This window comes from Corvus kubaryi, unplaced genomic scaffold (genome assembly GCF_017639235.1).
Source record: "Corvus kubaryi isolate FWS band 111438036 unplaced genomic scaffold, C.kubaryi_AGA036_p1.0 split1-37296, whole genome shotgun sequence".
NCBI classification, from domain to species: Eukaryota; Metazoa; Chordata; class Aves; order Passeriformes; family Corvidae; genus Corvus; species Corvus kubaryi.
Genome location: NW_024582075.1, coordinates 4,215,656 through 4,241,911, shown reverse-complemented (window position 1 = coordinate 4,241,911; position 26,256 = coordinate 4,215,656). Strand labels below are relative to the sequence as shown.

Sequence of the window (26,256 nt, the reverse complement as noted above, 5' to 3'; positions counted from 1 at the left end):
GAAAAATGGAGCTAGATGTTTCACTGGGGCATGTAGTTGCAGGACAAGTGGCAATGGTTTTAAATGGAAGGTTTCTCGATTTAGACTGGATTTAAGGAAGAAATTCTTGATGAGGATGGTGAGACACTGCGGCAGGTTGCCCAGAGAGGTTGTGGATGCCCTATCACTGGAAGTGTTCAAAAGACTGGATGGGGCATTGATCAACATGATCTAGTGATCAACACGTTCTGGCCTGTGGCAGGGAAGTTGGTCTAGGTGATTTTCAAAGGTCCCTTCCAAACCAAACCATTCTATGAGTCTGTGAATACTAGTTGTTGCTTGGGTTTTCTTTTCTCTTTCATGTTCTTTTAAAAGTACATATAGGCTTTTTGTTTATCATTGCATATTTGGTAGGGACTGTTGCTGACCTGTTGAGGTGGTGTGCAGCACTACACACAAATTCAGTATTTAGTTAATGTGTGATTCTTTTGTACTTTTGCTTACCATGTGCTTCTCTGTACGACAGTACCCTGAATTTTCTTTAAAGCAGCTTTAGTGGGTATGTAAAGGGATTGCTTGTGTGGATCCAAGTGCAGAATCAGGGTCATGATTTACATTACTGAGATCTCGATAGTTCTGTTCCAACACATACACAGTGTCCCTGCACACATTCACAAGGTAAAGTTTATGAAATAACTAAGAAAGACCTGTTTGGAATTTTATATTGTGTTTTACTAAAATCTGTGTGGCAAAACAATTCTAAGCCTTTCCTGATGCATGGTACTTAGAGGTTGTCTGGAAGTATTAAAATGCTGACAGTATGGTGTTTTCTGTGGTGTACACAAGAAGGACTGGGCAGTAATCTTTCATTTCTCTTTCAAGACAATAAAAAATGGCAGACAGTTTTACTTTTTTTTTATTAGGGGTATAGTTTACACATTAAGAAAACATTGCAACCTGTGGAATTGATTAACTTATGGTCAGAACAAGTGGGTAACTGAGTGTCCAGGTTTGTTATTCCATAATAATACTAAAATATTTGACTTCTGCCATTTTTGAGAGTAGGTCAGTGCATCTTTTGGCTTGCAGAAGTGTTCACGTTTGGACTCAAGACCACTAGTTATTATGAGAAATAATTTCTTACAGATAATTTGTCTGTATTGACATGTTATTTCTCTTAAACCAGATTCTCTTCTCACCTGCACAGTACAAGTTGTTACAAAGTAGTATTCTGAGTTCTGAGTCTGTCAGTTCTGTGCAAGAGGTGTAGGTGGTAACGTGCTGGTTGATACCTTCGTTAGGATGACAAATCAAATTGTGTTTGTTAGAGCAGAAGAAAAAGTGTTTCCTAGAATACTGATTAGGTCAAGTTTTCTGTGGCATATTGAACACTATTTCTATTGTGTGACAAAAACTCTTTGTTTTTGAACATAGGTTTTGAAATTTTTTGTAATTTTTTAATCTACTGCTTAGTAGGTAGGGATGATATTGACTTGAGAAATTAATAAAAACTGTGGAGTTAAAATAAAGCTGTACTGCTTAATACTATTACTCACTTAATCTTTTCATTTTTCTTCACCGAATTATTGGCAGTCTTCAGCTACACAGGGCTATTAATTATGTATATTCTGCTGTTGTGTTAATTGGTTCTTTGGTCCTTATTCATATGGCCTTTATTATATTATTTCTGCTGATGATAATACAATCCTAGTCAATTAGAATGATGGTATTTGTATAATTTTTTCCTTTGAACACATTCTTAATTTTGCCTTTGGAGTGATAGGCCAGTGATAATAGTTTGGTATCAGTCTGATCCAGTTTTTAAGTCTTTGCTTGGTAGTGTACAAGTTTAGAAAGGAGGGCACACTGATCAGATTAAAATGTATTTTTTCCTCTGCAAAAAAGAGGTAGATTTTTAGTAGGGTTTGCTCTGAATTCTCATGGCAGTTTTTCATCAGTTTTGTTGCTTTTCTCCTCTTCCCCTCCCCCATATATTATATTCTCTGTATGTGTTTTGGTACTCTGCTCAAATCTCTGTTTTAAAGGCAGATCAAGCTAAGTGCTTCATAGCTTTCTTGTTTTGGAAAGCTATTCATGGTATCCTTAAAATAGATATAAGGATAAAAGTCCTATGTTGCCAAGCAAGAAGAGTTTTTTATAGCTTTCAGACAGCATTGCTTAATATAATGATGCGTGGGAATGCAACTAGTGAAGTTATGTACCTAAAATTCTTGACAGAGCTGTCAGTTCTGTATCTTGAGTGCCTATTTGAAGCCATATGGGAAAAACTCTGAAAGTGATTTTCTCAGAAACCGGCCTTCTTGCTAATGGGCTTATATGTAATGTTAATATGCTAAGTTCCCCCTGGTAAATGCTGGCACATCTACAGAAATACTCTGAAACACATGGATCCTGTGGTGGTTATGACCCAAAAAAAAAAAGAGTATTGGTGTGCTCAGTGTGTGTATGTCATGACACAGATTTCTTATCTGATATCAGAAGAATGCAAAAGGAGGAATACAGCTCAAACTATAGGAAAGAATTTTACCGTTTCTTGTTAGTATCTGATCAACTAATTATTCTTACAGTGACAAACTGAGGTCACAAACACAGTGTTGTACCTATGGGCATTGTCACAGTGAATGGTGAACCAGTTGCATTATGTGATGCCAATATACTCACAGAGGCAAAGAGACTGCAAATGATGAAATGCAAAGTAAAAACACAGTTTTATACTTAACGAGATTATTTTAATCACCAGCTACAGCACAACTGAGTCTTAGTCTTTCACTCACCCAGCTTCATTAGTAGGAATTTTAATTATTTTCAGTTTTTATGTACTATTTGAGGATTTTTTTATGAGTTGCTTCTTATCCTTGCCCTCTTCTGTCTTCTACCAAGGAAGTGTAAATTATGAAGGTTGGAAAAAGGTACATTTTGAGAATGTTTAGAAAGATTTGTAAGTTTTGTTCTGTTCCTACATGCAAAATAGCATTTTTAAAGGTTGTAAAAGAGTACTGTGCTTATCTTCTGTAACTTCCTATGTAATACAAACCATAATTTGTCCTCAGTATGTAAAAGAGCTTTTGGAACAGGGGTCTCCTTGTGATTTCAAGGCTTGAAATGACAGGTAATTTCTGGGGTCTTTTTTATGGTTACTAAAAATGTCTGCCTTATCTCTAATTAAAAGCTGTCCAGCTTAATCCCCTCCACTGGATCTTGTTACATATTCTGCTAGATAAAAACACCAGTCAGCCATGACTTAATAACTAAGTGGTCATAGACTGGTGTGCATTTTTAGTGCAACTCTGTGCCCACAAATTTGCCATAGACAGAGCACAACCGTACCTTTACCTTTGCCTTTCACCTTAAGGTGAACCCTTAAATGCTAGGGTTTTTGAAACTGGAATGCTGTTTCTAATGTTTATCATAGAGTCTCTTTCTGTTTGCTTTCAAGCTAGTTGCTTATCAGTAAAAATCAGTTAAAGATGAAAACTTGCAGTAACTGCAGTTACGGGAAAGTCTTTTGAAGTTGTTGAAGCTTAGCACTAGTCTTACTCTACCAATTTAATCTAATATTATTTCTTTTGTTTCCTTCCTTTTGAAGCATACTGGGGTTTTTTTGGTATGCGTCTTTTTTTTTGAATTCCAGTGTTGAAGAGATGTGGGGGTTTGGTTTGAATATCAAACAAAGAAGTCTGAAAATACCACTTTTGTTGGTATACATGCTCAGTAAAGTTTGCTGAAGAGAAAAAGGATTTTATCCTTGAAGACAACAATGGGAAATCGGAAGAAATTAACCTTCAGCTAGTCTTGGATGAAGAATCTAGTTAAACTTATATATTCACCAAATAAGGTAGATTTAGGCTCATAATTTGTGCATATTTTCCTTTTAGAGTTAAATCCCAGTCTCTTCTATTTTTAATATGCTCTTAATATCTTCTCTGAGAGATAAGTGAGGTATTGGCTCTTTGTTTTGCCCCTGTTGCTTCTTCTGGCATTAATTATAAGATGAAATGAAAAGTTTACAGAGTTAAAAGACTTCCTGCTCTTCATTTTATTCTTTTTTGCTGCCTTAAGTCACTGATGTTATTAAGGAAGGTTGTGCTGAGGGGTCCAAGAGTTGCACAGCAAACATAATGTGTTTGTTCTCATTAGTGAAGATATCTTCGCATTCAGTGCCTCTATCCCACTTGGTTTAATCACTCAATGTATTGAGTCTTTGACCTAACCTGTTTTCAGTCTCTTGGTCATAACAGTGCCTTCTCTTGAGGCTGAGATACTTTTCTCCCCCCCGCCGAACTGTGCTCCATTCGATCAATATTTTTACAGGATTCTGTAAATTCATTGTCTCTCTGCCTAGCCCAGTTTAACTCTTTACTTGCCTTTATACTACAACTACCTTTATTTCTAGTTATTCTTGTCTAGTGGTGAAAAATGTAGTTCCTCTTTCCTTTTTTTTTTGTTTTGTTTGCCTGTTTGTTGATGGTCTCACAGTATCTGCAAGATTAAGGCAGAATCTGGTTTGACATTGCATTCTAGTATTGTGTCTAGATAGATAGGATCCATCCAGTGATTCTTACTTTCTCATGCCTGCATGACTGAGAAACATTGCAAAACTATCTTTAAAGTTTAAAAGTCCAGTCTTAAAATTTAGTGTGAGTCACTGTAGTTGACTATGCCACTTCTGCTTAACTTGGCTGTACATATGTGTTATGACTGACTGTAACTACAGACCTGTAGTTCATAAAAATCTTCAACCTATTGTTCTGGATCTGTTCTACGGATGAGTGGTTGTACTTACAGTTTTGTTGATAGTTACATACCATTTTTATGGGGACCGCTCCAAGTCTTGTGTTTAATTTAAAGATTTGCCCAATACTGTCAGCTGAAGATGCCAGTCATTCATTTTGTATTTCATATGTACAGGTAAAATATGAATTTTACAATTTTTAAACCTGCTATTAAAGGGTACTTTTCACTGAAACTACAAAATGCCTCAGTAACCCATTTATGAAATGGGGATGCTGAATTGCATTGAAGTTGAATATGTTTGTCCAGTAGAGGGACAGATTTTTAACTACTGTATACTTTATTTTCTATTTTCTATTAAAAAATAGAAATGTTTTTCTACTGCTATTAAAAACATGGTAAAGGACTGCAGTCAGAAATTTCGTGCAACCATGTGAAAATCCAGCTGTTTCACTGCTCACCTATGGAGCAATTGTTACAGCGAGACCTGCTGAAAAGAAGCTGCAGCATCCAGAACTTCAAAGATATTCATGCCTCCTGAGTTCAACTGAAGTCAGTAGCAACAATAGAGAATAGAAATCAATGTGTTTATGCAGTCATCTCCCATACTCACAATGCTCAAGCTTCCCATCAGGAGAAAATTGGTGTTTCATCTGGGGCTTATCTTAAAGGAAACACTCACTTCCTGATTACAGATGGTTTCTGTGATGAAGACTCTACATCTGGTGATTGGCAAATTGTGCCTGTCAGTCACTGCCTTCTCTTAAAAATTTGCCCCTTTTTTTCTGTTTTAATATTTATTTGCTATATTGAGTACACTTTTGGCTTCATCCTCCTGCTGTCTCCTCTGCAGTAATACTCTTTTTCTTGAGAGGGAGAGAGTTTTTGAAGGAGTTCCTAGTCAGGGATGTTTTGTCACCCTTAAATCATTCCTAAATTATTTTCATCATCACAGCAGGCAAAATTGACATTTTAATGTCTAATTTTGATTTTTGATTCTGTAGTGCTGAGTTTGCTGATGAAAAGTGGAACTGGCACCTCCGGCTGTAAATTTTAGAGAGAAGACTTAATGGTTTCCTCTAGTTTTATGCTGGTGTGATTACACAGGTATAAAGTTATACTAATGCATTGTAGACCAATGGGGTTTTTTTTAATATGTAATACACATTTAGTCCTCTCCCATCATACAAAACTGATAGTTACTACATTAAAACTATACATACATGTTACAGTACTTCCTTTAAGTGAAAATCATTAATTTATTTAACTGTGTCTTAGTATATTTTGTCTAATTAATTATTGAAAGATGAGGAGGTTCTCAAACTTTAAACATGAGTATTTTGATTTTATTTTTCTACAATGAATTGAGGACTATTTTGTCTTCAGTGCAGGAACTAACTATGGCAGTTACTCTTTCAAAAATTAAACTGAATGAAAGGATGACCATACTCATTTTCCTGTAGGTTATTTGCTTAGAACAACTGAAAAAATGTAAGTGAAAGAACTGCATTAGAAAATTTATTATGTTGTGGATTATTTATTTCCTCAAAGTATGTTGTTGAGTGGAAAACATTCTTTATTGTTTTGTTGTCAGTGTGATACATACTGCTGTAGTAATATGAGAAAAAGATTTCGTGACGATGTCTTTCATATCCCATTATCCCTGTTCATAACAGTTTCCATGAGGATAATACAGGTGGCTTAAATTACATAAACAGCCCTTTCAGTTTTTCCAGGAGATGTTTTGTTTTTAAAGTTGGACTATACCTCTCAATATAGACAGAAAAATTATTGAAGTTAATGAGTTAATATCTGAGATAAAATGACAAAATTCTGATTCCATTTGTTAAAATAAGATGCAATTTCTCTCTTTCTGTAGTTGTTGTAGTTGGGACATTTTAGGTACCTTGCTAAGGTACATGTGGACAGAGACATTGAGTTGTTTATTTTTCCCATTACTGCAAGCACCGACATTATGTAGTGCACTTCTTCAGTTTGTCAGGCTTCATTTTTAAGGTACAGTTTTTGCTCACACTGGGGCTATTCAAGGGGAGTTCCTTATTTCTTCAGGTGTCAGAAATCTAGTTCCTCCAGAATGGGCTGAAGGTTGGGTTTTCATCCCCCTTTTATGCACTCTTGCACAGTGTTAGTTACTCATTCCTAACACTAAAATAGTAGAAGTTTAGAGTTTGGAATCTTAAGATGTCAATATTGACTTCTAACTATGAAGTAAGGTAGCCTTTTAAGTAGGGAGCACTCCAGCCTTGATGTAGTGAATCTGAACTTAACCTCCAAGAGTAGTTGCTGTGTGTAAACTGATACATGCTCTTACAGATACACCACATTTAGTAGTAGATGAGGAGAGTGTAACTTTGAAAAATAGTGCCATGCACTTGTGCATTATTTTGGTGCTTTTAATAGGGCTTCAAGCATGTCAGTTTTCTTCTCAGGCTCTGAAAAGCATAATGTGATGTTCAGTAACACTGAAGTCATCACAAATACCAGATCATTTTGAACTAAATGATCTCTCAAAATAAGGATTAAATTATTTGAAAATCAAATGGGTGGATCTATATACCAGTGGAGCATGAAACTAATTTCTGTGCTGCTGTAACTTACCTACTTTATCTGAAATAGTTTGTTGGGCTTCAGCCTAATGGAAGACTGTTTTCTGTGGTACTTGTAAAAAAATGAGTCAGTAAGAAGTTATTGGCATTGTGTTTCCTTTATGCAGTTTTTAAAAACCTCAGAAAAAATAAAGTAAATCTCACTGTTTTAGCATGTCCTCAAATTAATCAGACTGCCTGAGAAGTAACTATAGATGCACTTAAACTACCCTGAACTCAGTCTTTGAGTATGGACGTAAAGTCAGGAAGCCTGGATGTTATTTCTTAGCTATGCAAGTCTACAGAAGCAAACTGTGCCATAGAAGGCTGCTGGCAACCAAGAACAGGTGTGTCCATGTTAATCAAGTCTTTCAGCACCATCAGTACCAGGAGGGGCCTACTCCACAAAAGTAGCTATAAGAAAGCTGGAGAAGAACTTTTTACAAGGGCATGTAGTGATAGAATGAAAAGGTAAGGGCTTTAAACTGAGAAAGGGTAGGTTTAGATTAGATCTTAGGAAGAAATTCTTTATTGTGAGTGTGGCGAGGCACTGCAACAGGTTTCCCAGAGGAACTGTGGATGCCCCATCCCTGGAAGTGTTCGAGGCCAGGCTGGATGTGGCTGTACGTAACCTGGTCTAATGGAAGGTGTCCATGTGTGTGGAGGAGAGGGAAGTTGGAACTAGATGATTGTTAAGGTCCCTTTCAACACAAACCATTCTATGATTACAAGCACTCAGTTTTGTACCAAGATTTGAATTTTCAGAAGGAATGATAGGATTTATTTTCATTTGTGGTCATGTTACTGGCTTTTAATTCTGACTGTGGGCCACAAGCTCAGTTTGCTTTAAAATTCTAAGTCATGTTGGAAAGCTTCAGCAGTTCCTTAGCAACTTTGTGGTAATGAAAATCTTTTGCTACCTAAAAAGGCACATGCTGGGGAGTTTTGTTGCTTTAAAAAAAGTTCAAGTGGACAAATGAAGCCATAGCCCATTAACAGTGGAAGAAATACCCAACTAAAATAATACTGTTGTAAAACTGCATTATACAGCTGATTTTCAAAGATTAACAATTATATGGTAATGTTATCACTTTTATTTACCAATTACCTTTTAGCTATACTGAAAACATGAAACTACACGACACTACTGCCAGTTTAGAATTGCTTCTGCATTCTCTGCCCATCAGGCTTATTAACAAGTTCAGCCCAGAAGTGTGTTTTTCTCACTTCTTAGACTTTAAGATGAAACACTGGTTTTGAGAATTCTTTTTCTTGCTCTTTGCTAACTGCTAATCATAATTTCTCTCTCTGCCTGTAGAAATGCTCAGGGTCATTTGCTTGCCAGAGAGGCTAATACTGGATATGACAGGATCTTCATAGGCTTTCCTGTAGCCAGTTAATCTATAGTGGATTGTTACGTAGTATTTAACCTATAATGCTGATTAATTGTCAACATGTTCTGAGTCATGTATGTTTTCTGATTATAACATCTTATTCTACTTAGTGAAAGCTAGGTGTTTTGAAAGCAGCAAATCTTGCCAAGAAAATGGAAAGCAAGAACCTGAACAAATTAGCTAGGTCTTCATGACAGTTAAATTTGATCTGTAAAGTAATTGGCTGTTTCATAACTGTCTAAATGCCTGGTGGTTATAAAAACCTCAGTGCTGTTGATTTTATGTGTCCAAGCAGTATTTCTATAATGTAGTTCTTGCAGGTTCATTGCTTTGTTTACTCATTGTTGGTCTTACTTTCTGTGAGTCTATGTTTAAAGCACTTCCTAAGGTACAGACAGGTGCCAAATCATGGATGAGAAACAGTGGTTTGCATGGTATGGCATCCTATTGGCACTGTGGTAAGATGTAAGCTGTGCCACATCAGTGAGTTCTGAGAGCCATTTAGTTTCTGGAAAGGTTTGTTATGACCCTTCTAGAATCAGGTAATTTACATGAAAATTCCAGTTTTCTGCTTAAAATTAAATCAAACTTCCAGTATTCATGGGTGAAGAGACAGACAGGAGGTGTGATCTGAGTTTATCAGCCAAGACTGACTGAAAAATATCCTCTTTCCCTCCTCTGGTACTGGTTGAGTATTTAGGCCCCTTTTTTCTGTTGTCCTTTAAAAATACTGGACCCTGGTTCAGAAGTTTGGCTGAAGTTGGAAGTATTGGGTAAAAAATTTTAGGTGAATACATATTTTCTGAAATTCTGAAATTCTGTTCCCTGTTTCACCGTACTTGCCTTATTTTGTTTGTTCAAATGAGGTCATTGCCAACCATTTTTTAGTGTCAGTTTCTTATTCACTTGGGCTCCATCCTTGCTCCTTCAGGTTGGAGCCCCACAACATGCCTGTTATTGACATTTGTTCTGCTTTCCTTCTCAAAGTGGTAGTCCTTAATTTTGAGTCTGATAGCCTGGTTCTTGTATAGTTAAGACGATTAGCCTGAATTTCTTTGCCAAAGAGCATTTATGTGATTTCTCATTGAGCAGTGTAAAATAAATATATATAGAGAAGTATTTTTTGACAACTAATACAGAAACTTGTTCTGTTTCTCAGACTTCTTGAATTTCTTCTCAGTTCAGGTTTATGGGCAGTGAAAAATAAAGTAAGGAACTGTGGTGAAAATACACCAGGAAAGGAAAAGAGAGTGTGTAAAAACACAATGGGCTGTAAGTGACAAGAGAAATGGTGGATTCTGTGGGTGTTAATTTTGTCTGTGTGAACCTTGATTTGGTTGGAGATTGTGCTTGAGGTTTATATCAGCTCTAAAAGCTGCCTTGACATTTAGTGCACTGGGCTTTTTTCAAGAGAGTGACTTTCACCCAAATGTTTTACCATAGTTATGTTAGATTGGTGATGATCTTGTCTTACTGTGTAAAATACTGCACTCTACTGTTTAGCTGTTGGAAAATAGTCTGCTGGACAGTGCTTGAGTTGGAAGATCCAGTGTTTTACACTGGAAGAAAATGACTGTGATCATCACAGATAGACCAGAAGTGACGTTTTTATGTAACTGTACAGGTGCTGCTCATCTTAATTTGAAGGGTCAGATCCTCTTCTAGTAGGGTAACTAGCTGCTTTCTAGTGTGGATCTGCCCTGGGACAGCTGTGGGTGGCTACTGAGAAGCGGTGTGGGTAAGGGAGTACAGAGCTTATTACAGATACGCCTTATCTCTTCTACAGCCAGTACTGAGTGAGTGCTGGAAGGGGGAGGTGCGTAAGTTCTTCGATGTTTGTTAGTCCTGAGTGCCATGGTAATCTCTTTAAAAGCCTGAATGAAACAAAATGGACACGAGTCGAGGATTTGCAAGGTTTGTTGAAAGCTTCCTCATATTTTTGTTGCCCTGACTTATTTGCCAAAGGGTTCATGGAGCAGATCTGAAGCACTGAAGCATTTTCATAAATTCTTACTATGGGTTTTGTTTAGTACCTGTGTTTATTTCCTTCCCCTTTTCCAGCTTGCACCTGTTTGGGTTTGTGGGTTTTTTGGATTTTTTTTCCTAAACATAACCTTGAGGTTAAATAAGTGCCAGAGATATCAACGAGAAGTTACAGCACTAAACAGTATATTTTCAACAGTGTTTAGTGTTGCAGTGACAAGGTAGCTTGCACATTTCTAACCTGCTGATGAAATTGTGAAAAGAAGCTGAAGGTCTAAAATAGCTAAAAACGTGGCTTTGTTTTCGTGCTAGGAACGGAGAAATACTCCTCTACCCCAGTAAATGCTTTTCAGTTAGTATATCACATATTCTGACACCATTCTCCCATCGTTCTTTTTACTTCTGGTGTAAAACTTGTTACAGAAAAAACAATTTTATAGTCTTTTCATATTTGAAAAAATTGCCTTAAAGTATGTACCACTTTGTGACTAACAAATACTGTGCCTTGACACAAATGCCATGCAAAAACATGTCATTACTCTCAAAAGGTTAATTGACATTTCAGGATGTTGAATGTTTTCTAAGTAAACAAACACAACTGTTGCCAGATACATGCTGCACTTTTCTTTCAAGAAAATGGACCATTTTGATGCTTTAGGCAGCATGCTATTTATTAATTAAAACTTATTCTCATACAACTATGTTAAAAGAGAAAACAGACATGAATTATACAGGAAAACAATTTTTTAAGGTAAAGCAGTATATAAAACAAGAGTTACAGCTGCTTTTCAGCTATTAACTCAGGCCAGTGTGCTGCTACATATATTGTATTTGTTCTGAGCCCTCTACAGTATTCTGAGATAGATGTGTATTGAAAATGAAATAGAAAACACGCACTTGAATTTCTTCATTTTTGGTGGTTTGTTTTTCATGCTACACAGAGTACACAGTTTATAACAGCTTCAGAAAAGTCTTAAAAGTCAGGCTTCCTTGCATATTGTTTTTGTCTCTAGTGGCATTGTTTTATGATCCTGGGTAAGCTGCTATCCTTTCTAAGGCTTGGTTTCCCTACTACAGTAATGAACTGTTTAAGTAGCTGATAGAAGGGTGTTTCTAAGTTGAGGAGCAGGGGGCTTGAACCATAGTGACTGCAGTATGAAGAGCCATCACGTTCCAGAACTCGCTGTCTCTGTGTTTGTCCTTCGTGTTTAGATGTTTTGTCAATAGGTGGTTCTGTTCCCAGTTGCCTGCTTTGGGCTGCTTCCACCACTATATCCCATAACCTAGGATCTGAGTCCTTTTCTGTTGACCATTATCAATTATCTTAACTGAACTTTTTTTTTTTAGGTACTATCTTTATACTCCTGAAAGAATCAAGAGTTGATTTCTTGATTTCATTGAAGTTTGTGGAGAGAAAAATGATTTCTAGTTGTATCATCCTGGTATAATTTCCTGGAAAATGCTGGTTAGCACAGGGACTTGGCAGAGTTGTCCATTGATGTGGTTGACTTGAGCATGTAGACAGAATCCACTCTAGATTGTTCCTTGCTTTTGGGTGGGATGGGCCATGCACTATTGTTTTCACTAACCAAGATGTAATCAAGTTAGAGAAAATCAAAGCAGAATTATGATTAAAAATTCATCTGCTTTTATAATTATATAACTTTTCTTTAAAGCATCTTTTAATTCATAGGCTGTGGGCATACTGTTATTAAAGCTATGCTCAAAATTAGGTGGACCAGACTTGGAACATCTTCACAGGGTCCCTTTGTGTCGTCTGCATGCTTTCATGCATTTGATTAAATGTAAACTTCCTTATTTTTATGACAAATTGAAGTTTGAATGGTACATTGATTGCAGAGAAGCTGACAGACTGCTAGCTGACCTGCTGAAGTTCTTCCTGCTGTCCTATTCCTATAGCTGTACACACAGTCAGTCTAGACTGTGACTTTCCCTTAACTGTGGCCTTGGCTAAGCTCCCTAACCATCTTGTATTTGCCTGGGTGGTTAGGATATGTCATGATATAGTTTTCCTTTTGGTATGGTTAGTTATGTGGTGGCTAGTGTTTGTTAACACAGTTCTTGGATTGATCCAGTGTACAGATAAATGCAGTAAAACATACATTAGTATGTAAATGTAAATCATATAGCTACAAGAAATTGTCTTTGAGCTGTGCCAATGGAAGAAGTTTTTGCCACCCTTACCTATCTTTCGTTTAGAGATTTGTGTCACTGGAGGATGCAGGGCATGTTTTGCAGTTCACAATACAAGGTCTTTGGCATGGCTTTATTCTGTTAATGATCTTAGCTGAATTTAGCTGTTAGATTACATTACGTAAGAGATTAACCAAGATGTGGCACACTTTCACCAAGTCACCCACAATATTTACTAGAAGAGGGAAGACACTAGACCAGAAAGAATTTGTGTGTAAATTATCTTGGCAGATGGTAAGACTTTGTCCAGTTCCTTTTATTTCACTAAGGCCAGGGGGATGATTTTGTGGAAGCCTTGTAGTTCTGTTGTTGTGTACTTCATTTGTGCATGAGCTGTACTGCCTCAGTTTTGGAGACAAAACTTCAGGAGGATACACTCCGGAATGAGTGTCTCCTCTGAAGGGAAGAAGGGCCTCCCCTTTTCCTCCACCAATAAGACAAGTGGGTCACAGCAAGTGAAAGTGGAAAAAAACCCAGTCTATTAACACCAAACAAAACAGGGTAGAACGGGGAAAAAAAACCCTCAAAATCAACAGATTCCCGGAGAGGGAACAGACACCCGGGCTCGGACCAGCCGGGGCCACCCTGTGAACCCCCCGGGCTAGCGAAGAGGGAAGGGAGGCAGTGAGGCAAGGGGAAGGAAAGGGAAAAAAGAACAAGAAAAAAACCAACAGAACCTTTTCCCAGCTAGCTGGAACACAGAGGAAACCCAAAGAGCAGCACAGCGCTCCCGGCGCGCTCCCTCCCCAGCCCTGCTGAGCCCCTGGAGCCGCAGGGCCCCGTTAAACCGCCCCGCACTCGGCCCGTGGCCCCGGCCCTGGGTCCATCTTAGAGAAACAGCGTCCCTGGGCATTGAGCGGACGGGTAAGGAATAAAGCGGCTCCATAACATCACCCCAGGACAGTAATGTTTGAATAGAGCTTGATATTAATGATTAAAAAATAATCTGTAATGTGGTTTTTTTAGCTTTCTATTAAAAATTCTATTGCTCACGTGCATACCTGGGTTTTGTCTTTTCAGCATTAATGATTCAAAAAGCAGAATTATTTTTGTTGTTAAGGTCTGCATATGGTACAACACATAAGAGTAGATCTGTGGATTAAGGAATCACCACTTTTAGCTGGTTTGCTATCTATTGGTATTTTTTTCTTTTTCCTAAAAGAAAATTAAATATGAAATGAAATTGAATCCACAGCTTTGCTGATAAACTTCCTCGAGAAGAGGAAACGACCATATTCTGGACCCAGAGTTGTGTTTTATGGATTGGTTCCATCAGATCTGAGACATAGGAAGTTGCTTTATTTGAGTGGTCATAGGCAATTTGAAGGGTAATTTTGGTAAGGAGAAGCAAATCTGTCTTGGAGTCCAAGATAATTTGAGGGAAATGCATTGTATACAAATGCGTAACGTTTGTAGAGCGTGACACTGTGTTCACTGACACAGACCACTGGCAGTTTTGAAAGTTGACCTCAGTGCTTCTGAACCATCTGATTGTCATGTAAATTTGTGTTTTATAGCTTGAAACAATTGGATGGCAACTTAATCTTCAAATGGCAGAGTCCATGCAAGCAAAGCTGAAGTCTCCTCAAGCTGTGCTGGAGCTGGGAGTGAGCAATGAAGATTCACAGGTAAGAAATATATGTCAGCAGAGTTGGAATGGGTTGTGGTGATGGCCTTATGTGAAAGTTCTGTTAGAGGCATCCATTGGAACTCTTGTTGTTATTCTTGTCATTATTTTCATTTTTATATTTCATTAAGGTTATAGTAAACACTTGGAATTGTGAAGTACTGATATAATAGCATAAATATTCAATAGACTGCGTGCTGTGTTACCAGCTCTTTGGGCTGTAACAGAAGTAGGGAATATGGTTATTTCAGGTCTCTAAAATGTTTTTGTAGATAGTTTATTTTTATCACATAGCATATGATTGTAGTTCTTATGCTTTTAATACATAGTAGGTTGCAGCCTTCTACCATGTGTGTAGTTATGTAAGACATTGCTCATCACTTGCAACCTTTCTAGGCTAATGATGTGTTTATGTGAATGATGACAGTATATGAGGCCACAGAAACCCCATATTTGGAGATTTTAAGGTAGAGTCTTAAGTTCAAGGATTTTAGTGACTCGGTGGCATATCAATACCCAAACTCACTAATGAACGTAATTTTTTGTTCATAAAACCTGTGTCTTTTGATTGCCAGCATGTTTCAAATTAGGCACATGAATTAATTTTAACTGTGTCTTGATAATGGAAATTGGAGTCTTTAGTTCTGTGGTGTCTGTCAGAATGTTCACCTATGAAAAATTCAGTATAAGGAGTTTGAGGGGAGAAATCAGAACTCAGTGCTGCTTTAGCATTGCATTTAAATCCAGTACTTGTACTAATGTGAGTGGAATATCTGACTTATGGTGGAATAAAAGAGAATACACAGCTTATGTTTGTGCTTCTCACTAAGACTTGCAGCAGCTGTATTTTTTTGAGCATTTCATTGCAATCTGTATTTTTGAAATGCAGATACAGGAACCAGACAAAATTTTGTGCTCAAGCTGCATTGGTGAGCACTGAATACAGATTCAGTTCTTACGGCAGAAAAAAAATATAGAGGGAAAAATGTCACTTTCATGTAAGACAGAAAGTTCTTCTGTTTCCTGTACAAACAGAATTCAGATAGTAGACTTTTCAATTGTTACCTCTCCTACTTCTTTTTGTGGGTATGTTTAGATACCAAGATCAGAATTACTTTGCGATAATTACAAGCCTAGAATAAACTTGTGATGGGCATTTAGATAAAACAGTGCAACAAGAAAACTGATGCTCTCAAAGCACAGACATTAAAATTTAAAAATCTGTGTTGGTGTGAAGATCACTACAGGATTACATCCTAGTATAAAAGATTAACTAATACCTGCATAGATACAAACAGGAGTGTGGGTGATTTTTATGGTGTATCTTGCGTCTTCATGATCTCTTGGTGCATTAAGTATCTGAAAATCGTAGCTACTAGATATCTTTTTTTCCCCTCTCCAAAATTTTGTATGTGCCTTTTGTGCAGAAATGTGGTGTGAGTTAAAGTATATGTTCTTAATGATTGTCTTATTTTTCCCTTTTTTTTTTTTCCTAATTCATGGATATAATGACTTGATTTTTTTTCAGGAAAGACACAAAATGCTGTTACAGAGGAGCTTTTGTGGTCTGGCTCATTAGGGGGCAGTAGTGCTCTTTGTCACACCGGTTCTTTGCTTTTTTTGAGATAATACTCAGAATCAATTCTGAAGTCAGTCATTGTGGGAAGTGTTTAAGTGTTTACATTTCTAATCTGTATATGACAATAGAAGTTTCTCTTGCGTATTTAGAAAAAGAAAGCCTATTAATAAAAAACCATACTGAGCAAGGTAAATGAATTGGGCTATTATTTTCACTTCTGCTAACTAAAATTAATTATACTAATACATTAGTGTTTACTACAAATCACACTACTTAAAGAACATTTAAACAGTTCTTATTCACTCATTTCATCTGAAGCTGACATTTAAAATTAGTAGTTAAATTATCTCTCCTGGAGAGGTAATCATAAAACCTGTGGCTCTGTGGATGTTATTTGTACGTTGAGAAATAAAAAAAAATCTGCTATATGCTGTATAAATATTTATAGAGTACATTTTGTCAGCTTCAGATGAAATACAGAGTCCCAGAGGAATAAATCCATGGAAATTCAAAAGTAAGGTGTTCTTTGGTTCTTTCAGGTGGTTCAAGTGGCAAGAGACATTTGCATTTCCCAGGAAATATACTGCTTGTGACTAGCAAGAGTTGTGATCAGACCCCATGATTTTTGTTAAACTGTATTTTCCTGGTTTTTGTTACAGATTTGCTGTTTGCTTATACTCAGACGTGCAATTATGCTTGTGTTAGCCCCAGTGTGAACAGGGGGGTGGATCAGGTGGGCTGCCAGACACAGCCTTCCAGCCCAAGTTGTCCTGTGATCTCGGTTGCTTTGGTTGCTGCTGGTGTTTTGTATGAGAAAGAGAAAAAAGGAACTTCCAATTAAAAATCCAATTAACAGCGTTTTATTACAATGATTCATTTTTTCAAATATTTAATTGCATTTCAAAGTCTAAGGGAAGTGAAATGTCTATGAACTAGACACAGAAAACAAACTGGTGTAATAGGAAGCACATCTTTGATCTGCAAGATCCCTTTGCTTCTGTTATGACATATTCATGAGTTTAGGTGACATTTGAGAACTGATGTGTAAGATATCAGCTGTGTAAAAGGGTTTTTTTAATAGTAAATTTGGTTTCAGATTTTTGGACTGTTGATTGCAACAGGAAAAACTGGAGATTCTGTACAGAGTATCATTATTTTTATGGCTATAGGGTCAATTGACAGGTAGGAGGAGCACAAATTAACAATCCTGATACTCTGTGTCGCTAATTAAGATTTTTGATTTGTAAACAAAGAGTGATCCCCAGAAGTGGTGTGTTTATTTAACATTTCTTTCCTCCAGTAATTGATTTGATAACTATCCGCATAGACACACACTCTGACATTCCTTCCAACTGTTAATAGCAGTAACTCCTTAGGCTACCTAGTCCAGACTTTTTAAAACTACTGTGGTAGTTTTCTATAACCGTAGGAGGAGCCATATAAATAAATAAATAAAATTGAAGTGTGTAGAAAGATTGAAGGGCTTCAGAAATGTCACACAATTGGTGCTGAATATCTTCACAGAGGAATGTGAGGAGTAGGAGTATATTCTTAAAAAGTTGTTGCTATTACTCATCTTTAGGAAGATCCAGTAAGGCACATTACTAGATAAGGTATTTGTTGGTGTGTATTTTTGCACATGATCTGTAGTTACCATTTATGCTTGAAAATTGTTAGGATAAATAAATTATTCTTGCCCAGTGTTGTCTCTCGATAGTTATCCAATTTTCTTCTGTAAATCCATTCCACAGATTTCATTAGATTCAGTTATCTAATTGCAATTTGTCCTATGGAAGGCTTTGCTCTTTTCTTGGTTTTCCTTCTCCTTATTTAATCAGTGAATTTATTCTTAACCATAAAGGACTTCTTGGGGGAGCTCTTTTTTTCAGCATAAATAGTATGTAGAGATTCCTTGTGAAATATCAGTATTTTTTTTCTTTTGTTCCTTCTTTATGCATGTATTAGAAGAATTTTTACAGGATTTTGTCTGGTAATGCAAGACAAAAAGTAACTGATAATTGTGCTGGTTTGTTAAAACTGCTAGTGTAATACTTTTGCTGAAAGATAATATTAGAATTCTACTATGCTAATTTACTTTTATTTTCTTCTAAATAATTTCCCCTAACTTCTGGATGCTTTAACAGGATAATGTAACACATGAGAGACTGCGACAAATTAAGAGAGATGGGCAGTCATTAACCAAATTAATTTTAATCAGGGCAAATTCCAGATTCAACGCCTGGGATAGGGCAATCCTGGATGTATGGAGAGACTGTGGAATGAAATGCTGGATAGCAGCGCTGTGAAAAGTGGTCTGGGGGTTGGTGGCAAGTTGAACATGAGCCAGCAGTGCCCTGGCAGCCAGGAGGGCCACCCGTGTCCTGGGGGGCATCAGGGACAGCATCACCAGCTGAGCAAGGGAGGGATTGTCCCACCCTGCTCTGCACTGGGGCAGCCTCACCTCGAGTGCTGGGGGCAGTTCTGGGCACCACGGTATGAAACAGATATTACGTTACTAGAGAGTGTCTAAAAGAGGGCGACAAAGACGGTGTAGGGTCTAGCGGTGAAGTGATACGAGCTGCAGCTAAGGTTTCTTGGTCTCTTCAGCCTGGAGCAGAAGAGATTGAGGAGGCATCTCATAGCAGTCCAGAGCTTCCTTGTGAGGGGAAAGAGGAGGGGCAGACACTGATCTCTTCTCTCTGGTGACCGGTGACAGGACCTGAGGGAACACCATGAAGCTGTGTCAGGGGAGGTTTAGGTTATTAGTAAAAGGTTCTTCACCCAGAGGGTGGTTGGGCACTGGAACAGGCTCCCCAGAAACGTGGTCATAGCACCAAGCCTGACAGAGCTCAAGAAGCATTTGGACAATGTTCTCAGGCACATGGTGTGATTCTTGAGGCTCTGAAGAGCTTTGATGATCCTTGTGGGTCACTTCCAGCTCAGGGTATTCTATGATTCTATGAAAATCGAACTGGGGTTTGATTACATTTGAAACTGAGCTGATAATACATATTCATCATTCTACAGAGTAAGTAGAAGCATAGAGATCTGAAATTACTATCTTTTACTTGTTAAAATAGCAGCATATGTTTTGGGTTTTTTTCTCCTGGTTTTTACAGACTTTCTGTATATTTCTGGACTGTGAACAAAATTTAGACCTTTTTGCTCTGTTTACTTCAATAGGTATGCTATTCTGCTTTCTGAGTTTGCCATTGTGATTACTTTTCCTATCTTTTACAAAAAAACCCCAAAGCAAAGTAAATGAGAAACAAATCTTTTCTTCTATCAGAACTATATCAATTACTTAATTCACACTGTAGATTTTCTGCAGCCTGTATGGCATGCAGGCAGGATCTGCACATGATCAGTATTTAGGGAAATATGGTGGTCCTTCCCCTTCCACCTCAGTTTAGCCCTCTTTTTTTCTCTGAAAAGAATTTGTGTTTGTGGAGTGGCATAACAGTGAGAGTTGGTGGATGCTAGTAAAATGATCCCACTTCTGAGAAGTAGGAGGTGGCAGAATTGAGCATGTACTACTTTCATTTGCCATCTCAGTCCTTGCCTTTGGGGATGATCCATTTATGTGGCCTTTTTTATTTTTTTCAAAATAGAGGAGTTATTTTTATCTGTAGAGCCTTCAAAAAGAGAACACTTGAAAGTAATAATGCTGAAAGAACTATGATGAGGTCCAAAGACGAAACAATTGTAAATTGCTTCCCACGTTCATCAGCTACCTCTCAGCCAGTTTCTTCTCTGATGAGAACATCACCTTTTTCCTTCTCAGAGCACAAACAAGCTTGTATGTGCACCCTTGAATTGAGCTTAGTTTTCTCATCAAGCTTATTTGTAAGTCTCTAACAATTGCAAAAACAAAGTAGGACAGGCCTTGGATGAATGCAGAAATGTTTAAGGATGTGATTGAGATAAAACGGTTTTTTCATTCCTCTTTAGAAGAGCTAATTGGAGACCTGGATAGCCTCAGACAGCATAGTCCTGGTTCAGGGTTTTTCTGTGCTTCTGAACAAGCAAGGTTACTGCTTTTGGCAAGGTGTACATTGCGAAATGAGTTTTGTTCTGAGAATTAAACCCTAATAAATATTGCTGCTGTTAAGAAAGAAGAAAGTTCCCTAAGAGGAGGCTTCAGAATGAGAAAGGTCCTTGTATTTGTAGGAGTGGTAGTAAGAATGACACTATAATCTTGAGTGTGTGGAACAACTCAGAAAAATGAGCCTGAAATTTATAACTTGATTCCAGCAGTCACATCACTACAGAAAGATGACAGAAATTTAATTGCTCCACCATGAGAGACAGAAATTCTGCACTTACAGTGAACAGCAAATCTTGCATTAGACTGCTTGGTTTTGATCTATCATAGCTATTACCTCTGATTAAATCCATTTAATTAGAGGAAAAAATGAAGCTGCGGTCCAGAATTTTTAAAATGCTGAGAGGACTTTTTTGTTTCCTTACCAGCATATAAATGGATGGCTGTGTAACCTGCGTTCTGTAACTTGTGAGTAGTTTGACGTTTTACTTAGTAACCATTTACTAGGTGGTGTGGCTCCAGGAGTATGCACTCGCCTCTGGAAGTTGTACTGCAGTGTGTACTTAATTATCTGACTTGAATTGTGATTTTACATTATTTAATTATCCAGCTTATGGTAAGGATTTCTTTACAGTATACTTACATTTCTTTCATCTGGCTATATGCACAATTTATGAATACAGACTATATCACAGAAATTTTCAAACCCTGTGACTGGTTACAGCCTCTACACATGCTCTGTTCATGGTAAAACATTCTTAGGACTTTCTACCTGTTTGTGTCTTGGAACTAAAGAAGAAGATGGTGCCAATTGACTGTTTATAGTTGGTTGCAGCATTGGCAACCTCAGCCTATAGCTAGAAATGAAACTCTTGGTTTGCACAGGAGTAAAATTAATTGTCCGTAATGTGTAGCTGTGCTGTTGTCAGTCCCAATAAACAGCAGAAAAGTAGCTCAAATACTAAATTTAAACTTGATGATTTCATTGCTGGGCAGAGTTAAAGTTGAGGGCCTTGAGGGAATTTGGAAAACTGAAAGATCTGGTGAGCTTCTCTTATTTAATGCTGTTGTTCATTACATCTTTTTTTCTGACAAAATTTGTTTCCTGTTTGCCCCAAACTGGTTTTGTAGGCTTGGTACTTCAGTCTTTTCAGATGAAGCAAAGACATCCATGGGATTCATGGCAAATTCTCAGGCATTTATGTACTTTCTTACCTCTTACTCTCAGAGACTGTACAGTGTCTTAACAGATGAACTGTTGCTGTCATTTGTGTGTAGCAATGGAGAACTGTTGCTGTCATTTGTGTGTAGCAATGGAAGATAACCCTATTTTTTCAGCACTTTTGCTATGCTTTTGCAGTACTTCTGGACACTCCCTTTCCCTTTGCTTTTACTTAGGCAGTAAACTCTGTGGTACCTTCACAAGTATGTTAAAAACCATCATCTCTCCCATGCCTGTGTCTTACTGACTCTATGGTAGAAAGATAAGGTAGTCTAAGAAATGGGTACGTTTAGGGAGAGATGAATGTGAAAGTTGGACTTAGTCTGACAGTGAGTCTCAGGTTATCGGCATTGCTCTTCTGCCTTGTCATCTGTCACACTGATGTTGACTGCTGCCTTTGAGAATTGAAGGCAGAGGCAGAAGTGGACGAGGTATAACAAAAAGAAGGGCAACTCAGCTGGTGAAGGGTCTGGAGCAGAAGTCTGATGAGAAGTGGCTGAGAGATCTGGGGATGTTCAGCCTGGAGAAAAGGAAGCTAAGGGGAGACCTGATAGCTCTCTACAACTGCCTGAGAGAAGGTCATAGCCAGGTGGGGGTCAGTCTCTTCTTCCATGCAGCAAGTGATAGGTGACAGGAAATGGTCTCAGTTTGCACCAGGGGAGGTTTAGACTAGATATTAAGAAAAATACCTTCACTGAAAGGGTAGTCAGGCATTGGAATTGGCTCCGCAGGGAAGCAGTGTAATGTGGCACCTGGAAACATGGTTTAGTGGTGAACACAGCGGTGCTAGCTTAAATGTTGGACTCAATGATTTCAGAGGTCTTTTCCAGCCTTAACAGTTGTATCATTCTATTATATGCTTTTAAAATCTGTTTACTACCCGTAGTTGGTAGAAGATGTCTGTCTTAATAGATGGAAGAGCTGAAAACAAGTGACATTTAACAAGTATCATTTTGCCTTCTTAAGTTTCTGAAAGGCAAAAAAGAAGTTGGGCCAGATGGGTTGAAAATATCATATTCATGATATTTAAATAACTTTTAAAGTCTGGGAATATTTACCAAAGTCAACTTTTGTTGTTCCTTCACTTCCTTGCATGGCAACTCTTAGATTTTGTTTTTTTAAAGTTAATTTATAATTTGTTTTTTGCTCTCCAACAAACTTTTTAACTCCTTTACCAGGGAGTGTAGTCTGGCATGTGGAGCTGTATTTGAGTGGTATGTTTGCCTAGTGGAACATCAGCATGAATTTGAGGTTCAGCAGCTCAGTGCTGGAGTGGGGAACTTGAGGCGAGCCATATCCTGCTGCTGAATCTTGTGCTGACCTGTAAGAGAGGGAGCAGTGGGGTACTGATCCTTGGAGTGGGCAGGCAGGGGAGCTACCCTGGGAACAGCTGGCTCCTTTGCCTTTGGGGTCTTGATCAAAGCAATCATAAGTTCATCTTCTCTGCAGAGGAAGAGATACTCATGAAGTGAGATTTCAGTCAAAGTACCTGCAGAGGACTTGAGAAGCTTGGTCATACCTTTAAATTTGTGTAATGGATTTATCTTTCTTCCGGAAGAAGCACTGCTGAGTGGTGGCAGAGCAATAGTTTATGTTGATTTATAGTGGCTTTAACTGTACTCAGTATGAAGTTAAACTAGTGTAAGATTCAGCTTCAAACTGAGTGCTTGATCGTATTTTACTTGCAAACTTCCTTTGTAAACCTTTCAAGAGTACGGCTAGCCACAGAAACAAAAAAATTACTTTTTGAAGCATTTGAACAGTGTCTCTTTTATGGTACTAAAATATGAGGACATTGCATATGAAACAGCTTAATTTGGGTTAAAAAATTACAGATTCTATTACTGTGTAACAACAAGTAAAATAAAAGTACTGTGCAGCCCAAAGGAGAAAAACTGTTCTGTGTCAGACCATTTGCATCTTGCCAGGGTCAAGCCCCCACAGCTTACTTTGGGACCACTTTGGGGTTGTGCATCCTGTCATGTTTCCTCCAGTCACGTTTCCTCCTCTATACACAATTAGTTGCATGTCTTGTGGACAGATAAGTGCTTATCTTTTCTTCCTAATAATGTCAGTACTCATATCAGAAGAGGCTGTGAAAACAGTTGAATGGGTGACAAGGAGCAGCTGCCGAACCAACTCAATACCAGGCAGGTTACACCTTGCTTTTTTGTCATGTACCTTTAAAAAACATTATGGTGAGAAGCATAATTTCCGATTACTCTGTTGGTTCATACCTTGTCAGCAGTTCTGTATTGCTTAGACTATTACAAACTAATTAGGTGTTTTATGTGACAGGCTTCTCACCAGGTCTGCTCAGAGTAGTATGGAAAGAGCCCACACTTCTTCATTTGCATTCAGTTTACATTTGTGTTCACCATTATAATTCTCTCCTGTGCTTTACTTTTTCTTTGTCAGTTCTTTAAATTCATAGTTTTGTGAGCTTTGGTAAAAATGATACTGTCAAGGAGAAGTGATCTTCTTATGCTAATGAGTTTCAAACCAAGCGTCTGTGGGGGTTAATAGCATGGTTTTGAATTTAAAAGCAGTTTGATTGCCCACTTTACAGAATTGCTGGACTTGCTTTCCTGTTACTTTTGCTAATTTTTTTGCCAGTTTGCGACTAAGGTAATTGCCAAATCTGGCTTTCCAGAGAAATAATATGTCTGTTCTTGAAAGAGTAGAAAGTTAACATCTCCTGCGTTGCAAACATCTGTCCTGCTTGAGGCAATAAATACGCAGTACATGCCATCAGACAGTATCAACGCTGAGCATTTGACATCAAGCAGGTGTCTAGCAGTGTTGTGACACTCCTTCCAGTCCCTCTTCAGGTGGAAGAAGGTGGGTCATCACCTCAATCATATGCAGAAGAGACAATTTTCACTCATCTTATTTCCTGTTGTTTACCAATGACAGGAGTCTGGTATCTGAAACTGTGTGGCATCTCAGTTTGTGCCACTTGGCTTTGTATAAATGTTTAACAAACTTTATAAGCTGCTATGACAAGTGACCTTTTTCACTGGTTAAAATGAAATAAAATATGACCTCTTTCACAGGAAAACCACAACCCACAGCATGGCCTACAGCCTCTGGGAAGATCTTGTTCACTATGATTGTATAAAATCAAAACTAATGAAATAACACATATTTCTAGGAATGCACACTCAGTGGCAAGACACTAATAGAAAGAGATTTCAAAGGACAGAGGAAAAAACATTTTTTTCCACATTGAGACAGATCCTGTTACTAAGAATACATTTTGAAGCCTTGGAGTAATGATAGGATAATACAAAAGGCAAAAGAGAGCCAAATCTACCGAAAATGCTTCTCTCTCTTTTTTAGTAATGCCTGATCTGTATTTTTTAATATTTTTTTTGTATTACCTCTGGTGCATAAAGGGAGGCACAGCAGAGTTTTAAAAAGGCTAAAAATACTAGATTATTTCTTGGTTCTCTTGCTATGTCAACAGAAACAAGAAGTTGGGCGATGCCTATGCTTGGAATAAGTCATGTTATGAGACTGGGAATTTGACAGCAAAACAAGTTGCCTATAGCTAGATTTCTGTGGAGCTCTACTACTACTCTGCTGTTGGTGTACGGTTCTTTGGTTAGGTACTTTAGCACTAAAGGGTGCACTTGTCTCCTTCATGAGTTGGAGAAATGTATTAAAGAATCACAGAATCCTTTAGGCTGGAGAAGACCTTCAAGGTCATCAAATCCAGCCAGTGACTTAGCATTGCTAACCAATATCCTCAGTGCCACATCCACATGCTATTTGCACACTTCAGGGATGGTGATTCCATCATTTCCGTAGGCAGCCCATTCCAATGCCTGATTGTGTCAGTGAAGATATTTTTCCTTGTATCTTTAGGATAGTCATGGGCTTAAGCTTTCAGGAGGACTGACACTATACTGTGTTGCCCACTGGTGACTGAGATGTGCCATCATACCTGGTAGTTTTGGAAGGTTTGCAACCTGGAACTGAGTGTAGGATTCAGTAACTGCACAGAGGAGTTCAAATGCTTGTCATCTTTACTCCTCTATTCTGAATCCTAAATAAACAAGTTTCAAAATCTAACCATACACATGTGGAAACAAATACATCTTTTGTTCAGGAACAAATGGTTTTTCAGGCAACCTATGCCTGAAAATACCTGAACTTATTATTAGAAAATAAGTGCCTTTTATTAGAAAATCTTAAGAATAGTTAGGAGGAGGAGGTTTTTTTGAAGATGCAGTTAGAGGCAGGAAGAAAGCTTTCTGTAGATTCAGGAAAGTAGTTTTGACAACAGTGAAACAATTAGTGAGCTGTTTTTTTCCTTTTTGCAATTTTTAGATCACTTTGCCTCTTCACATTCCTTTTTCTTCTTCTTTTTTCTCATCTCATTTTTGTAGGAACAGATGCATTGTTCTCCAATCAAAGAAACGCAACAGGTTCCAAAATACTTTTGAAATTCCTCCAACATCAGAGTTGCCATTCAAGTGGGACAGAATTCCTTAGTTTCATGCTATGGCTAATAAATTCAATACAAGCTATCAAGTAGTGCCACATACAATTAGTAACTTTTTTTTTTTATGGTTGTTTCTGTTCCTTTTATTTTTGAACAGTGGTTGATAAAGTAATAGATCATTATAATCCTTTGTTTTCCTTTTAGTTTCCTTTGTTCTTGAAGCCTTAGAACCCTTGTTATGCTGTAGGGTATCTTCTGCTCCAAAAGGATGTGCAGCACAGTGTTACATAAATGCAAGATATTTAGGCAGTTTCTACACAGTTTCAGAATTCTGGGGTGGCAGTATATCCTGTCTGTACTTTCAAATGCTAAAATTTACCAGGTTCTTGAGTGAGCATTTTAATT

At 37.8% G+C, this 26,256-nt stretch overlaps 1 protein-coding gene across 4 annotated transcripts in view; it reads left to right on the top strand.

Annotated features, from left to right (window-relative positions):
- COMMD10 (COMM domain containing 10) overlaps nucleotides 1-26,256 on the top strand; it is a 109,094-nt gene that overhangs the window by 10,385 nt on the left and 72,453 nt on the right. For all 4 annotated transcript variants that reach the window (XR_006013555.1, XM_042012801.1, XM_042012802.1 and 1 more), the window contains exon 5: nucleotides 14,446-14,556. Coding sequence is in view for 3 of the 4 variants with exons in the window: in XM_042012801.1 (XP_041868735.1) it covers nucleotides 14,446-14,556 (111 nt within the window). In the remaining variant the exon portion in view is untranslated. The remainder of the gene's footprint in view (nucleotides 1-14,445; nucleotides 14,557-26,256) is intronic.